At 31.3% G+C, this 18,772-nt stretch overlaps 1 protein-coding gene across 1 annotated transcript in view; it reads right to left on the minus strand.

Moving 5' to 3' along the window:
* Window positions 1-15,691: 15,691 nt before the first annotated feature.
* Window positions 15,692-18,772, minus strand: part of LOC127726020 (transmembrane protein 181-like) — a 65,666-nt gene continuing 62,585 nt past the window's right edge. The window contains exon 9 of the mRNA XM_052233315.1: window positions 15,692-15,776. Within this exon, the coding sequence (XP_052089275.1) occupies window positions 15,692-15,776 (85 nt within the window). The remainder of the gene's footprint in view (window positions 15,777-18,772) is intronic.

Here is an 18,772-nt window from a genome sequence, read left to right on the forward strand (position 1 = left end):
AAATTGAATTTAAGACATGAGCATGTAATTTTTAATCAAAAATGAATTATGTTATTCTATAAAAGGGTTTTACTGGTCTAGACAACATACAAGGCTTTAATTTTTAGTTTTTCTAGTGATTCAGACATTTTTCAACCGAGTTATTTTCCACTTTAGATGAAAATCATTTATTTACCCACAAAGTAACTCTAAATTGAAGTGCAAAGAAATGAATTGCATTTTTTCCCCTTAGCATTTGGTTTGTTTTTGTTGATACTAAGTATAATTTTTATTAATCGTATTATATTTCACTTCGTATTATAATAAGTTGAACTGTCAACTAATGATACCACAGATATAAGTATTCAGTTAAAAGGAAGTTGATAATTGATGGATGTGAAACATTTTAGGACACTCCCAAGAAGCTTAATTCCATATTTCAGAGAGCCTTGATTTGTGGTACTTCCTGAGAAAAAGGTGATGAAAATTTCATACATGGCCATTACATTTAAGAATATATATAAGTATATTTGTGTCTACGGTTTAATTGCTTTATTATTACCTGAAATTTATTAATTTTTAACAGACTTTGCTTTTGTTGCTCAATTCTCCAATATGCTTGGTTATTTTAATTATTATAATATTTTATAACATTTCGGACAAGTTAGTTTTGGTATGTACTTGTCCTATTTGGCAAGTTGAAAAAAATGTTATTGTAGAGGCCTGCTACAGGAACAGAAAAAATGACCATCAAAATCCAAAAACGATTTTATCTTTCTGAAACACAAAATGCATTTAACTTTTATATATCTAGTGGATACCAGGCCTTAAAACTTTTCCATCTGCACAGGTTAGTCTGTACTCAAAGTAGTTTTTGAGGTGTAAATACAGCCATTTGTTTTCAATTTTTTATGATGAACCTTAATATATTACTATTCCCAGCATACATCGAAATGCATTGACATAACAATAACTTAATGTAACCTTAGGCACAAAAATTATTGTTGGGTATGTCCGTAATTAATCAGTTCACAAACTAGTCCCAAATTGCTCTGACGTCCAACAGCTGTTTTGCCAGTCAAGCTTGATGTCCAACGGCTGTTTTGCCAGACAAGCTGGGGCCATGGGACATCAGATCCATATAAATCTGGCCTAAATGAAGAGATAAATGAAAAATGAACAAATTGAGACCAGACTTATATGGATCCAAGGCCGTCAGTCGGCTCCAGAAGCAAGGAAGCAGCGCATCCATTTAGGACCAGCTCCTACGTCCAACGGCCCCAGCTTGTAGGGCAAAACAGGACAAAATATCATGATGAATTATAATCTTGTGGGACAATATTTTGCTTTACAATTTACAGCATGGACCAGAGCTAATGTCGTAAATGACAGATAGTAATGTTGTCACTTCTAGATACTTTTAAACGTGATTGTCACCTCGAGTTTTGCATGTCAATTGTTCTATTCCTACCTGATGAACATATATTTTTCCTCTTAAAGTTGTCTTTTGCTGACAAACAGACGAAATTTAGATGAATAGCTGACTGTTCTTTTCCCAGTCATTAAAATTTGCCGCCATTTAGTAAAGGTAGGTAAAATGTTAGACTGGTTCCCGATCGCAATATTCAGTATGTTACACATATTCCAATATAACAGCGTGGTTATCAGCTAACACCTGGAACGTAGTACCGGGAACCAGGATAGTAAAATGTTTTTAAAGCGACTTCCCGATTTCAGGGAACGGCTCGACTTTTGTATAGATTTTTTTAAAAGTTTATCATTTTCCGAACAAACCATAAACAATTTAAAGACATCATGACTTATTTCATCACTGTATCTTTATGTCATTGGACATATACTTTAATAAATTTTAGGGTATACTTTCTAGATTTCATGGCTATTATTTTATTTAAAAGGGTGTGCTCGAGTCATATTACTGTTTTGTTTTTTGTTTTTATTTGGTTTCCTTTTTAGGGAGAAGGGATGTGAGGGGTGTGATTAGATTGTTTAAATACAAATTTCGGCAGAGTGCGGATTTTAAATTGATAAATTCCTATTCTTTCCTTTTGATTGAAAAGTACCTCTAGTTAAGGCAGAGACTTTCTATAACGTTAGTAGAGGCATATGATACAATGAAAGTCCCAGATATTTGATAAAAATTATATGACACTGAAGATGAATGGGTTTATTTCATTTCCATAATCTTACTCAAAAAATTGTATTCAATTACCCACAGATGGAGAATTTCTCAATTTTGATATAAATTCTTTTGATATTTCAATTTTTCGAAGGGGCACTGATTTCTCATATTTTCTTTTTTTTTTCAATATAATGGGGAATAAACATATAAATTTGATTGCAAAAAATCTCCAGGTTAGAGTTATGCAACTTCGTTTATTGGTTTGAGCAAATTAATGATAATTGTAAATTAAATTAACATAAATTATTGACTAATATCAGATTATTATAACACTGATTTTACAAGTAATATAGACCCTGCTTGCTTTTTTTCACACATATTTTGTTTTTTGTCTTTTCTTTGCAAAAACATGCATCTTTTTTATCCTTAATCTTTCATCTCTGAGAAATAATTTACAGAATAATTTTATGTAGTGTAGATCAAAAGTCATTGTAGGTTTACAATTGAGGTCAATATTACTGTGTATTCAAACTTCAAGGAGGCAATTCAGTTCCAAGTTACGACAAGTAAAACTTGCTCAAATTTTTTTAATCAATTCTATTTGTTAATTGAAATCACTAAATTAGCCAAAGAAACAATTAAGCACACAAAGTAAACAGTTGAATATGATTTTGTGAGTCCTTGTCAGCTTTATGAAGCGTTAATTCTTGCAAAAAAACCTACGGTAATTGAATAGATTGACGTCATTGATTTTTAAAATTAAAATATATTTTTGTATTAGAATTGATAAACAGATGTGATACTGTAAATTGAGAAAATATAATGTGAATAATGTGACTAGGTGAGTATCACAATAATAAGAACTCTTATTCTGATATCTTATACATATATCTGTAAGCAGATTTTCCTCAATTCACATCTCACTGACAATGACAAAGTTATATATATACTTAACCCATCAACACCAACACAAGTGAATAAACTAGGATCCTTTATTAAAAAGTCAATAGAACTGAGGACGGGGGACCCTTTAATATTTACTTGAACCTGTATATATATATTGAGTTACTTAGTTATTGTCTTCATTTGTTTTGTTATATGTCACAATCTGTAAAGTTTATATGGCAATAAAATATTGAATTGAAATTGAATTGAATTGAATTATTAATGTTAGCAATAGTTTCTTAATTCACAGTATATAAGGGGTTTACAATCCTTTCTTGGGACTATTCTTAGGACATGCAAATATGTAACTTTGTCATAAGTTAGACTTATGTTAATTCAGGGAACATGAAAATTAAAACTTTATGTTATAAAAGAACTTACTATTTCAAGAGAAAATATCATCAGATAAAAAACTGATAACTGATATATATCCAGGATGAAACAAATGTAAACATATTTTATTTTGTATAAGTTTAGTAAATATAATCTGTCCTAAGTACATCCTTTTTCACTGCAATTTATCTTATAAAAGAGTATGTATAGATATGGTATAGAAACTCTTTTTCTGGATAAGCTAAGGAACAAATCATTAATCTAATACCGGTAATAAAATGCAGACCTTCCAACTATTCCATTTTATGGGGGATATCCCCCATGGGAGGGGTTGGCCTGACTATTTAAATCCTCTATTATATGAACTTAATACCACAAAATAGTTATTCAATTGAGATTAATGGCATTAAAGTACATATATACTCCTTAAAAATCATAGTATATCTTATCAAATATACTTTAGGCATGTATAAAACATCCACTAGGTCCTCTTGTGCTTAAAATCTCCCATGGAGGTTTTGAAAAGTTGGCAGGTATGAAAATGTCACTGCAATTCTAATAAAATGCTCAGCTGGGCGCAGCTTGATACTACCGCAGATGTCGAACCCTGAACAGTTGGGGCAAGTATGGACACAACATTCAAGCTTGATACAGCTCTGAATTTGGATTGTGATTAAATATTTGACACAGCATAGGTTTCTGACACAGAATGAATGTGGTCTAAGAACGTAAAAAATTTTAATTTACCTATTATGGTCCAATATCCAAAATCTAAATACATACACGGTTAGATTCAGCATATCAAAGAACCCCAAGAATTCAATTTTTGTTAAAAATCAAACTAAGTTTAATTTTGGACCCTTTGGACCTTAATGTTGACCAATTTGAAAACTGGACCAAAAGTTAAGAATCTAAATACACAGTTAGATGCAGCATATCAAAGAACGCCAATATTTCATTTTTTGATGAAATCAAACCATATCATTTTTATTTGCTTTAATATATAAATAAAAAATAACCAACTTAAAATGGAAAATTTTAAAGAAAAAAAAAAAAGGAAAAAAAAAATTCCCCCCCCCCCCACCCCAATTTTTTGAACCCCCTTATGATTCATCACCCCAAACTCAATCCCAGCCTTCCCTTTGTGGTATGGTACCTTGCAGTACAATTTCAGAGAGATCCATATATACACTTGAACACAAGTTATTGTCTGGAAGTTACAAAAATGCTTATTTTTGGCCCCTAATTCCTTAACTGTTGGTGCCATAACCCCCAAAATCAATCCCAACCTTCCTTTTGTGGAATTGAACCTTATGGTAAATTTTCATAGAGATCCATTCACTTAAACTAAAGTTATTGTCCGGAAACTGAATGCGTCTTCGGACGACGACATGATAGCATTATACGACGCAAAACATTTTTTGCGGTCGTATAAAAATGGAAAGTGTAAAAATGCTTGTTTTTTGGCCCCTTTTTGGCCCCAATTTCCTAAATGTTTAGGGCAATTACCCCAAACTCAAACCCAGCTTTCCCTTTGTGATATGGAATTTTGTAGTACAATTTCATAAAGATCCATACACTTAAACACAAGTTATTGTCCTGAAACTAGAAAAATGCTTGTTTTTTTGCCCCTTTTTTGCCCCTAATTCCTAAAATGTTGAGGCAATTACCCCCAAAATCAATCCCAGCCTTCCCTTTGTGGTATGGAACCTTGCAGTACAATTTCAGAGATATCCATACACTTGAACACAAGTTATTGTCTGGAAGTTACAAAAATGCTTATTTTTGGCCCCTAATTCCTTAACTGTTGGTGCCATAACCCCCAAAATCAATCCCAACCTTCCTTTTGTGGAATTGAACCTTATGGTAAATTTTCATAGAGATCCATTCACTTAAACTAAAGTTATTGTCCGGAAACTGAATGCGTCTTCGGACAACGACATGATAGCATTATACGACGCAAAACATTTTGCGGTCAAATAAAAATGGAAAGTGTAAAAATGCTTGTTTTTTGGCCCCTTTTTGGCCCCAAATTCCTAAATGTTTAGGGCAATTACCCCAAACTCAAACCCAGCTTTCCCTTTGTGATATGGAATTTTGTAGTACAATTTCATAAAGATCCATACACTTAAACACAAGTTATTGTCCTGAAACTAGAAAAATGCTTGTTTTTTTGCCCCTTTTTTGCCCCTAATTCCTAAAATGTTGAGGCAATTACCCCCAAAATCAATCCCAGCCTCCCCTTTGTGGTATGGAACCTTGCAGTACAATTTCAGAGATATCCATACACTTGAACACAAGTTATTGTCTGGAAACTAGAAAAATGCTTCTTTTTGGCCCCTTATTCCTAAATGTTTTGGGCAATTACCCCCAAACTCAATTCCAGCTTTCCCTTTGTGATATGGAACCTTGTAGTACAATGTCAGAAAGATCCATACACTTACACACAAGTTATTGTCATGAAACTAGAAAAATGCTTGTTTTTTGCCCCTTTTTTGGCCCCTAAATCCTAAAATTTTGAGGCAATTACCACCGAAATTAATCCCAGCATTCCCATTGTGATATGGAACCGTGTGGTAAAATGTCAGAGAGATCCATACACTAACACACAAGTTATTGTCTGGAAGTTACAAACATGCTTATTTTTGGCCCCTAATTCCTTAACTGTTGGTGCCATAACACCCAAAATCAATCCCACCCTTCCTTTTGTGGTATTGAACCTTATGGTAAAATTTCATAGAGATCCATTCACTTAAACTAAAGTTATTGTCCGGAAACTAAATGCGTCCGGACGACGCAGACGACGACATGATAGCATTGTACGACGCAAAAAAAAATTTGCGATCGTATAAAAATGAATTCCCTCAATCTTATTAAAATACAGGTCCTGTCATGCTTGTGTTCAACCTTTGCTTTCAAGGATCTGAAAACACTCTGTTCTACTTTCAGCTTTAAAGACCATTTCGGGATCCCCTGGTTTTGCTGCATTAATACACACCATCAAAAATATAAAGGCTGAAATTTTATTGACTGATGTAACAATTACCAGAACAGAAAAAAAAAACAGACTGTTGTTAGATTCTTGTAATAAAACCTTGGACACAGGATCTGTATTTTAACCAGATTGGAATTCCCTGGAATTGTCATCATGAAGATGCTCTGTAATTTTATTTACTGAGAATATACTTCTGTTTGTTGAGTGTGCCAGTTTTGACCAGACTATGCATCCATATTTAAAACAACTATGCTCTTATATATCTCCTCTTAAAATTTTTTTTCTCCATCTTGAATTTATAGAAAAACTGCAAAAAAATCTGCTATGGGGAATAACATATATTACTTCAAAACCATTGGTTGAATGCAGTGGCGGATCCTTTTTTTTGACGATCAATGCATTTGAATGGGAACATATAGTTGGACCCCCCCCCCCCTTTATCCGGGGTTAGGACCCCCCCCCTTTTATAAATGGCTGGATCCGCCCCTGGTTGAATGGTTCACACGTAACTGCATGGAAATTATATAAATTTCCATTTCCACATCAATCAAGGGCCATAACTCCTGAACGACTAAAATGAAATTCATCAATAATGAAGATGAACTCTATTTTGTTTTGTAATTATCAACAACATATGAAAAGCAGTAGGACCAATTTCCCCATGTTCAGTTTGTTTGTCTTTGTTTATAGGTCTATTTTTTTGGATGAGTGGGCTGTTGATGATTGGTGTGGTCTGTTGTATTGTCCAATATTTCTGGTATTCCTGGTATTCTTTTAATTTTTCATTGTTTTGGGGCTCAGTTTAAGACAAAGTTTCATTCAATGTGGTACTTGGATTAAATATATAACAAAGACGTGGTGTGATTGCCATTTAGACAGTCAGCCATAAAAGATCTTCAGAGAGCAGATGAACATTGAATAATCATTGTAGAGCCTTTAATAATTTATATTGATGGAAACTGTATATAATACATATAAATATTAAATTATTTTAAAAAAAGCTTCAAATAAATACTGAAGAGGCAGACAAAATTAACATACTTCTCTGTTATGTTGCCTTTAATTTCTCGTGATCATTACTTTATACACAAAATAATTAAACCACATATTCATATAATACAATAACGTAAATAACCCCTCTATAGACTGTACATATCTCTACAAAGGACAATAACTCATTGTCTTCAATAAACATATTTATTGCAGTGTGTACGAAATATAGACATTTTGGCAAAATAAGTACTTTTCTTATGATAATAATAACAGTCTCAATAAAATAATGGATAATCATCATGGCTGAATTGAAAAAAAATATTTCAAAATTAAAAACTTCAAAATTTTCCATGCATTTAGAATTTTGACAAGCGATTGTTGTATGACCTCAACTGGTCAAGTGTTGTAGAATCCTTAACAGACAACGGTCAAATATGATATAAAGACTTCATTTTAATATTTTCCCCAAAAACATAACTAAAGTATATTTTCATTACTAAATATTTCACCTAGTCAAATTCAGCATTACAATATTGTATTATTCACCATTTTTTCATGGACTGATATCAGTAATAATGTTTTTTTATTAAAAATAAATTATCATATAATAGCATCATTATTATAATCTTGAATTGAAAGAAAAATGATGCGTAATAAACAAAATATACTTTAGAACAATTGTAATAAGTTTTTAAATGGTACTTAATATGAGATGAGTTCAATGACACATAAATGTATAACGAATCACATTAATTACAATTTAAAGCACTGAAAATAATTGAAAACAAGGAAAACAACTGATAAAATAATAAAGTGGAAAATTATGCAATAATGAATATCTCACTGACATAGGATGGAGCATATATCATGTATAACTGATTAACATTAAACTGATACAACAACATTAAGTAGTTTCTTGAACTGTGGATTAATTTTTGTTTGTGGGTACTGATTTTTTTATTATTGGAAAAAAAAATTGTGTTTTCATGGAGACTTGATTTAGGGATTTAAATTCTACAGATAAGACTTCATGGAGTTTTTAAATTGTTGAACTTATATTTGTTGTTTCCCTATACTGACTAATTTGATGACTATTAATGAATACTAATGAATCTACAATATACTATTTTGTACGATGAATAGTCATAGACCTAATTGAGATGAAATTTTTGTGCTAATTTCAAAATTATACCATAATTCTAAGTAATATAAAGATAAACAAGATCGTTAATAAAATGAATGCATGATTTACAATGAGAAACCAACTTGAGACGATCTAAATGGATTACTTTTTTTGTATAACTTCTATCCTATGCAATATTTAACAATATGTTAAATAGAAATAACTTAAGCATATTTTGAATATAAAAACATAACATTTTAAATATGACTGACAGACTAATAAAAACATTGCATTTCAATCTGCAAAATAAAAAAAAAATTCACAGCAAAAATATCACATTGAAGTAAATTGGATTTCACCTTGACCTTTCATCTTTGTTCTTGACAGGAATTTATCCTGCCCATTTCAAGTGGCATTTGTCTGGTGCATAGGAATGATCCTAGTATACCATCAAAATTTAACTCCTCCTACATAGCTTGAATGGTTTCAATGCAAGTTTACACAATCCAGTATATTATATAAACATGTGAATAAAGGGATTTGCTTATGGTCTGTAAAGAATTGGATTTCTTACAGTTTGATAGGGAATATAACTAACAGTTTCTCTTGCTTCACTTATTATGAATAGCAGACCCTTTATTTACTCCTAATTTTTCCCCAAAAAACTATACAACCAACCTATTAATTGGCTATTTTTATTTCATATCTCAATTCTAACGTTTAGCTAACTAAAGATATTATTACTTTAAACATATTTCATTCTCAACAAGTTAACGACAATGGATGGGACTAACAAACATGATCTTACTGAGCACCAGGGGTACAACAAACCTTCACTTTAGTGAGTAGCTGACTCACTCTATCACATTCCTGTAGTTTACGAGTACATATTATTTTCACACAAATAAGAAAAATGTGGGTGTCAAATCCTAGATTTTGTAGTGATAGTCTTTGACATCCCACTTGAAAAAAAGGGCTAATAAAAAACCCATTTTGTAACTTCTCTTATTATTGTCATCCCTTTTAAAGGTACAAAATAAGCTATATAAAAATGTTAAAACAATTTTAATTACTGAAGTGAAAAATTAAATTATGAATTCGTGTTTTAAATAAATACATTTGTTATGCATATACAAAGTCTAAGATAAGTTACATATATGAATAAAAATCATAATTCAAATTTTAAACTGATTACATTATACTTGGCTCATTTGTAGTTTAGGTTAAAAAAAAAAAGCAGCATAAGTACAAACCCATTTTCAAAGGAAAAAAGTAATGAAAATAAAAAATTTATAGAAAAATAATACCATTACCCTACGCAAAATAAGTGAAATTAGAAAAAAAATATCTTTAAAAAATTTGTAAGGGTTCTGCGGAACCCAGTGTCTCGCCTACTTTTGCTGTTGTCTATGTTTTCAGTGTGATAGGGGAATGCACATAATATATTTACAGTTAATGAAATAAAACGTTTGAAATGTATGAAAAAAGTTATGCTTGTAAAAAATGAATACAGTATGCAATCAAATCTATAGATTTATAAAAGAGTTACATATAAACATAAATTTATTGAATGAACAAATGATAAAGAAGATAATTTTTACATTTTCCTCTAGATACTATCTTTTGATTGTAAGAAGCTTCTGTCCAAGTTTGGTAAAAATCCAGGATGGTTTATGAATCTAATAAATGTTTTAAAAACTTTAACTGCAGACTGTATGTAATGTTAACTGGATGAGAAACTAAGTCCATTTATAAGTAATATACGGAAAAACAGGAAATATTTTTTTATAAAATGTCTTTCTAGATACTAGCTTTTGATCATAAACAAGCTTCTGTCCAAGTTTGGTACAAATCCAGGATGGTTTTAGAAAGTTATTGTAATGTTAACTGGCAGAAAAACTAAGTCCATTTATAAGTAATATACGGAAAAACAGGAAATAAATTTTTACAAAATGTACTTCTAGATACTATCTTATGATCATAAACAAGCTTCTGTCCAAGTTTGGTCGAAATTCAGAATATTTTAAGAAAGTTATTAAAATTTTAAAAACTTTAACCACGGAGTGAATGTTATGTTAAATGGCAAAAAAACTAAGTCCATTTATAAGTGAAATACAGATGAACGGTTTTTTTTTTACAAAACTTACTCCTGGATACTATCTTATGATCATAAACAAGCTTCTGTCCAAGTTTGGTAGAAATTCAGGATAATTTAAGAAAGTTATTAAAATTTCAAAAACTTTAACCACAGAGTGAATATTTGTGGACGCTGCCGACGGAATGTAGGATCGCTATGTCTCGTTTTTGCGACAAAAGTCGTAGGCTCGACAAAAATCAACAGAATTACAGAAAAACCGCAGATAACTTTTAATTAAATAAATATTCTAAAAAGAACAGTTATGGTGACTAGCTTTCAGTACACAACTATTCTCCTTTAATCCTATAACACAAAACATGATAGACCAGAAATTTCAAGATATTTTCTTAGTTTTCATCAGATCAGATAATTTTAATCCCCTTTATGATTCTGAGTCCGGATTATTTTCTGATTTGGCCGCTCCGGACTCAGAATCCCAAAAGGAATTAAGATAATTTATGCTTGAACTGCAATGGATATATATTTAACTTTGAAATGATTAGATAACTGTTCCTATTAAATATGGAGGTAAATAAAATTAAATATTGAAATATGGTATGCTGTTAACATCATATGTGCCAACTGATGACAAATTCTCAACTAACAAAAACATGCAATTTGTTTTGTGCACAAAAAGCATATATTTTATGAATAAGTATTGAAAAGTACAAGTCCACTTAAGAATTCTACTATATGGACCTAGCAATCTTTTTACATGAGAGACGAACATTATTTCCCATTTAAATCCTCTTGATTACGTGATTTATCGGTTTTCCCTCAATCTGATTATAAATCTTCTTAAAATCATACTTCACTGATAGATGACGAATCCTCAAACATTCACATACTACTGCCCATGAATCCTAATACTAATAATATCCTTTCAATTTCATGTAACTATTTCCAATTTCAATTTAAATCCAAAAAATCTTTCTAAAGCTGACAGATAATAATTCATTATTAAAGTGTCACCAAAGTCTAATCAACTTTTTTGTTAAAACATGTCATACCACACCTTCTTATTTATCTTTAAACAGAAAACAATGACAATTTCATTTTCAGTATTTTAAGAGAACTTGAAATTAAGTTTAAATTTTTTTCAGATTCTATTAATTTTGGGGTTTACAAAGTATTGCCTTTTTAGAAACGAAAAATATCTTTCCAATGGAATATCTAAAATTTCACAGAATTTGAGTTAATATTACAAAACATTTGGAAACATTTAGTAATAATCATTCAATATTTATTAGATATAACAATTGTTTTTTTTTCAATTTAAACAAATAAAAGGTATGCTGCCTTTCTATTGTTGCTAAGTATGCCTATTACAATAGAACACAAGAGTCATGGTTCAAACAACTGCAAAACGGTTGTCACATGATACTGGAAATTACAAAAAAATGCTTCATAAGTTAATTTGTTTCCTCTAATTGCACTGACTATAAGCTTGATTTTACTTCTTTTAGTTGTTCTCACTAGACCGAGTACCAAAAACTTTATCACCTTCACTATTTTATTATTCTATTTGGACAATACTGTACATATAAATAAGCAGGATTTTTTTTTTATGAACCAGCTTCTTATGTTTTGAATTTATCTGAAACCAGATTACCTGATAATAAGGTGCAAAGGATATGCAATTTTATTCGCAAAATATTACACAAATCATCTTGTACGAAAAGAATACTTTTACAGTTATTGGGACATTTAAATTTTGCTTCCAGGGTTATTTTACCTGGAAGGTCTTTTGTTTCTTATTTGATTAATTTGTCAACTACAGTTAAAGATTTGTCTGATTTCGTGCATTTAAGCACAGAATGTAGAACAGACTTGGATTTTTGGTTACGTTTTTTTGTAAAACTGGAATGGCATTACTATGTTTCATGAAAATGAATTTACAAGTAGCTTTGATATGGAATTATTTACAGACGCTGCGTCAACAATAGGATTTGGGGGCTATTTTCAGGGGAAATTCTTTTATTCAACCTGGCCTTTGGATTTACCATCATTGACAAACAACCTTTCAATAGCTTTTTTAGAATTATATCCTATTGTTGTAGCAGCACTGCTTTGGGGGCCAGAGTGGTCTTGTAAAAGAATATTATTCTGGTGTGATAATGAGGCCACTGTAGCTGTTGTGAAAAAGGGGAGATCAAAAACTCTAGAAATTATGAAATTGATGAGACAGCTGACTTGGTGTGCAGCTAAATATAATTTTTACTTTAGTGCAAAACATGTTCCAGGTTATAAAAACCAAATTTCGGATGCTTTGTCTCGTTTACAGATCACCCGTTTTCACAAGCTGGCCCCAAAAGCAGAACGGAGTCCATGCATAGTTCCAAGTGCATCAGAAGTAATGTGGCACTGAGTGAAACAGTTAGTAAATTATGGAATTATTCTATTTCTGAAGGGACAAAAGTGTCATATGAGACCGGTTATAATCATTTTTTAAATTTTTGCTATTAAATATAAGTGTCACTGACAGCAAGCCTCATTCAGTGTCAGAAGATCTATTGATATATTTTGCTACACATTGCTTTCAACATTTCAAACTACAGTACTCTACAATTAAACTATACATATGTGGAATTAGACATAGATGCTTGAAGGACAATATATGTTCTCCTTTCAATAATTCTAGTAACAATTTAGAGAGACTGTCCTTGTTTTTTACTTCTATTAAAAGATTACAGAAACCGATCATTAAAGATCGCTTACCCATAACTTTTGATATCCTTCAACTTTTATGTGTTAAGCTTAAAGAAGGATTTTTTTCACCTTTTATTGACCAGATGTTATATACTGCTTTTACAGTAGCTTTTTATGGTTTCTTACGCTGTGGCGAGTTTACAATTCGCAGGTCAAAATCATTTGATTGTAACAACAATTTATGTATATCTGATGTTTTGTTTTATTCTGACTATGTTATTTTACATTTAAAGCAGTCTAAGACTGACCCTTTCAGGATGGGTGTTGATATTCAACTTCACAAGCTAAATCATGATTGTTGTCCATTTAAAACTTTACATGATTATTTGATTGTAAGGAAAACCATGTTTAAATCTCAAAACAATAGTGCTTTATTTATTGACGAATCGGGTAAAGCTCTAGAAAGAGAATTTTTCATCAGCAAGTTAAAGCATCTTTTGGGCATCTGTGGATATAATCCTCAGTCCTTTAACGGACATTCATTTCGAATTGGAGCTGCTACAACAGCTGGAAAATCTAATATTGAGGATCACTTAATTAAAACATTAGGTAGATGGAATTCAAATAGTTATTGTCGCTATATAAGAACTAGTAAAAATGTAATTAAAAAGGCACAACAAAAGTTATCATCATGATTCTTGTATCTATCCATAACGTCATATCCTGTGTAAAATAATTTTTGCTTTTATTCTTATTTTATACCATATAGTGTACATTTGCACATGTACAATACATACCTGTAGATATTAAACATTTGAGTATTTTAAATATCATGTATTTGTTTGTTTTATTTTAAAAACTGATTCATATGATTATAAATACATATTTTATTATTTCTATCTTTCATTATCAGTGAAGTATTGAAGGTGTCCAAGGTGTTAAACTTTAAGTCCATCCCCTTACAACCACTTTCCTATTTAATTCCTTGGGGGTCACTCAGCTGTTTCACATCTGATCTTTGGACCATTACGAAATTCACCACTGGTTAATTTCTCTTCTTATCCCCAAGTAATTAACTACTTTTCATCTCTCCACCGTCAATTCAACCCCTTTTCGTAGCACCCTGCTACGAGATGAAGCATCGCTTCATCCCCTTTTGGAACCCTCTGCGTTCCAGTTGATTGGCGGAGTGTCCATGTCCACGGGGCTTGGCTACCCACTATACCAAGTGTCGTCGACAGGGCCTGGAGCAAAATTTTCCCAGCTGAGATACTGACTCCCAAAGGGCAAACTTATATTATATAATAAAAGTGAAACTTTATCAAGCCTTTGTTATCAACAGCCTTATCAATTTGTCGAAGTACTTGCGTCAGGTTTAGCCATTTGTCTGGTTCTGGTTTTTATATGGTCAGTAATTGTGGTCTTCATCTTAAAGACAAGTTGAGAGACTGTAGCGTTTGGTCCCATGTTGTATATACATGTACATGTTTATGTTGAGTATAATTTGGCACCAGCTGTTCCAGGGTTAAAGAGCAACACTTGAAGAAACTATCATATAAGAGGATCTCCAAATTTAAGTTAGAGGTCTTGAGGTAATCATAAAGCACAGTAGTATCCAGGATCACATACAATGTGTTAGGGGCGTCACTTGGCATTCGTCGTCTCCTATGTGCTTACATGTCATGTAGGTCTCAAGTCATCACTTGGCATCCGTCTATCAATATTACTTAAGCTGTCATTTTCCTCCAGGACGAAAGTATAAAATTCTATTTGGACAATACTGTACATATAAATAAACAGGATTTTTTTTATGAACCAGCTTCTTATGTTTTGAATTTATCTTGTAACGTTTACCTTGATTTTTCAAATTGGCTTCCAAGACATTATAAATATTGAGTCTAAAAATATTCTAATTACAATTCGTATTAATACTTCTTAGGTCTGTTCCAGAAATAAATGTATTGGGGTCAGAAAGCATTTTTTATTTTACTCCATCATGGATAATATTTAAATAGATTATTTAAAACAAACACCACACATCAAACTTTAATATAAGTGCCTTCCCAATATACTATTAATTCTGGAACAGCCCCTTTACTATAATAATTTAAATAAAACATTTAACAACAAAATTAACAAATAAACAATTTCAGTCTGAAGACTTTTTAGCTGTATTACTTTGAGATTTAACTGGTATTCACTGTTATAAAACCTTTGTCATGTTGACTGAAAAACTTGTTTCAACATTCAATGTAAAAAACACAATAATATAAGTAATCTATATTGCACTACTAATAAATGCCATCTTTTATCAAAATTCAATCCAAAATGGCCTCTACGAGTACCCTTGACCACAGATCGGATCTACTGTCCAATAATGCTTCAAAATCACCATTTTCACCGTCGGAATATTTCTTCATCACTGTCATGGTAACGACTGACATGTCGACTTGTTGTCAGTGTTGTTTCTTCTTGGTCTGACCTAAAATAAATGTTGACATGAGTTTGACCAAATAATTCATTATCTAAAGCTAAGCCTACTTCTTCATTATATTTATTATTAAAATGCATTGCATATATGAATAAGAAGATGTGGTATGAGTGCCAATGCAGTCTAATTAACCTTATTCTTTTATACCAAAATAAAAAACCAAATCTTCAACTGAAGGACCAAAACTGTTTCCAATATTACTGCAGGTCAATATTTATGCATATGACCTTAGTCAAACATTTTTTACTTGCATGGAGAATTCTTTTGATGTTTTCTTTTTTTGTAAGTCAACTTTATCTCACAAAATGAAAACTTCTGTAGAATTAAGAATTTCTGTAACCAAACAAAATTAAACAAAGTGCTTTTTATACCATAACAAAATTCAAAATGTCTGTAAAAGTGGTAAGGCAAAATAGCTTAACCATGTCACTAATCATAGACTAATTATTAAACCTACCCATAATGCACATCTTCATCAGAGTCATTCAACATGCTCATACCAGGACTGTCTTTAAAATTGCTCTCTGTAAAAGAAAATTATTATGATCACAAAAAATTTGAAAGTAATATTTTGAACTACTGTTAATTTTTCTTCATGGAAAAAACACAGATCAATGGTCATTAGCAACATTATTTTAACATGGAGAAAGGATTTTTTTTAAATTGCCAGATAAATAACACTTTTAGTTTAGTCTTGCTTATTTCAAGCAACATATTATTTTGGCTATTTAAGGAAAAGATAAACTCCATCCACAACTATCACTGAAATCACTGTTTTATATGATGTTTCTGTGCCCCTGTCATTGATACTGTGTTAAAAAAAAATTCAAAAGAATAGAACCTTACAATTTTTTTTTTTTTGGACTGACATGAAAATTAACCTGAGCAAGTCAGGAGCCTGTAATTCAGTGGTTGTCCTTTAATGTTGTTTATCATATTTGATTTGCGTTCATTGTTTTGCACATACATCTGGATACATCATTTGGTCTCTGGTGGACAGTTGTCTCATTGGTAAGTATACCACTTTTTTATATTTTAATATGGAATAGATGTAAAAAGAAAGAAAAAACTTTTTTTTCAAACTAAGCTGAACAAGCTTACCATATAATTGCATTTTTGCAAGGCGAATACACAAATGCAATTGTGTACATATAGAAATTGAGCAGACCATAAAATGCGACAAATTCTGCTGAATTTTTGTAGTTTGTGGACAATTCTGCTACAAAACTATCTTGTAAAGCTACAGCACCATATCTCATCACTGTTATTGTAATACTGATTGTCAACACTATTAACATCAAACACGTCATGAACTTTAACCTCAAATCTGAAAATAAAACATTATTAGTGAAAACAAGCATAGAAAAAAAGAAAAGAATTCACAGTCACAGATATTAAAGCATTTTGGATAACATTTTAGAAGCATTCACTTATTTTTTTTGTGCCTGTACCAAGGTTTATTTCCCAGAGGATTGAGGTGTAGGTAGTTGGTTGCTGGGCGATCAGGTTGATCAAATATATTCGCCCAGCCAAAATTCTGGGTGACCTTTAAGTGTAGTCCCTGCATGGTCAAGTTAGACTTTTTAGGCAGACATGTACACCTTACAATAATTTTATAGATCAAATACTGTTGACCTAGTATCACTCATGGTATCTAAGAAATTGACCTATGCATGATAACTAAACACTGATCATTGAACTATATGTTTATAATAAACCTACTTACACTGATTTTGTAGACCAAATATGGTTGAACTATCATTTAAAGCAATTCAAAAATGACTATGCATTAAATTTAAATGAACTTATTTAAACAATGACAAAAAAAATAAGCTGATCCCAGTTAAGACAGAAATATACACTGTAGGCTTACAATATAACATTGTAGTTGATTGATTACGCAGAGTAGCTGAGAAATTACAAGCGTGAAAACTATAATCTAATTATTGAACCATGAAATTGAGCTCAATGTGAGGTGACTCCTTTTAGACAATCATATACACATTACAATGAATACATAGACCAAATAAAAAACCCTAGAACCTCCATAAGCCTGACAATCACATGGTTGGTCACATATAGCGGACCTATAAATCATATTAGCAGAGAAACTGACTTAAGCACCAAAACATCCTATAGGTCACTGTTTCATAAAAAATTATTAGGTTGAGGGGAGGTGACCTATCTCATACAGACACGTACATCTTACAATGATGCTACAAACCAAACATATTGACTCCACCTTTTAATCATATTAACTGAGGAACTGACCTAACAATAAAAACTTCAACACTGATCTAACAATAGGTCAAGGTCAAACAACTTATGCCAGAAAGACTGGTTCACTTTACAATGATTATTTTCTATTTCTGATGGTAAATGACAAACTGATGATTTAACATTAACTTTAGGATGTTCGCTACTGTTGTGTTTGACTTTTTGCCAGATATTCGGAATCCTCTTATCCATATACATGTACTGCCATTACAAATTTTGCCCACTTACCTCTACTTTTCTTTTCATAATTTTATTACATATAGTTTCAAAAGCCATTTTTGAAAACTTTATAAAATCCTTGTTATTTTTTCATAGTTTTTGAAAGAAAAAAGGTGTAAAAGTTAAATGTATGAAAGATCTAGAGAGAAACATTTCCTGCCAAATATTCAATTGATTATTTCTCAAAAACAAAATCACGGAACTGTCATTTCTTTCTACTTTTAAAGTCCCGTTTTTTATATACTGTCAATTTATAACAGTCTTTTAAAAAGTCAGTTATTTTGAAACAGAGCAGCCAACATCCTTAAGAAGTCATTTAAGTATGCAATAGTGGTCAATAGCAACTGAAGGATTTGCCAGAAGGAAGCAAAGTAAGAAACCATCTATAAACAAAATATGTCGGCATTGTCTAACTTTTTAATTTTCTGAAATATAAAATGTTTTTATCAGTATATTCCCTTGCAGCCACAGCCTGACTGTCATACCAATCT

Source organism: Mytilus californianus, unplaced genomic scaffold, assembly GCF_021869535.1.
Source record: "Mytilus californianus isolate M0D057914Y unplaced genomic scaffold, xbMytCali1.0.p SCAF_15, whole genome shotgun sequence".
Classification (NCBI taxonomy): domain Eukaryota; kingdom Metazoa; phylum Mollusca; class Bivalvia; order Mytilida; family Mytilidae; genus Mytilus; species Mytilus californianus.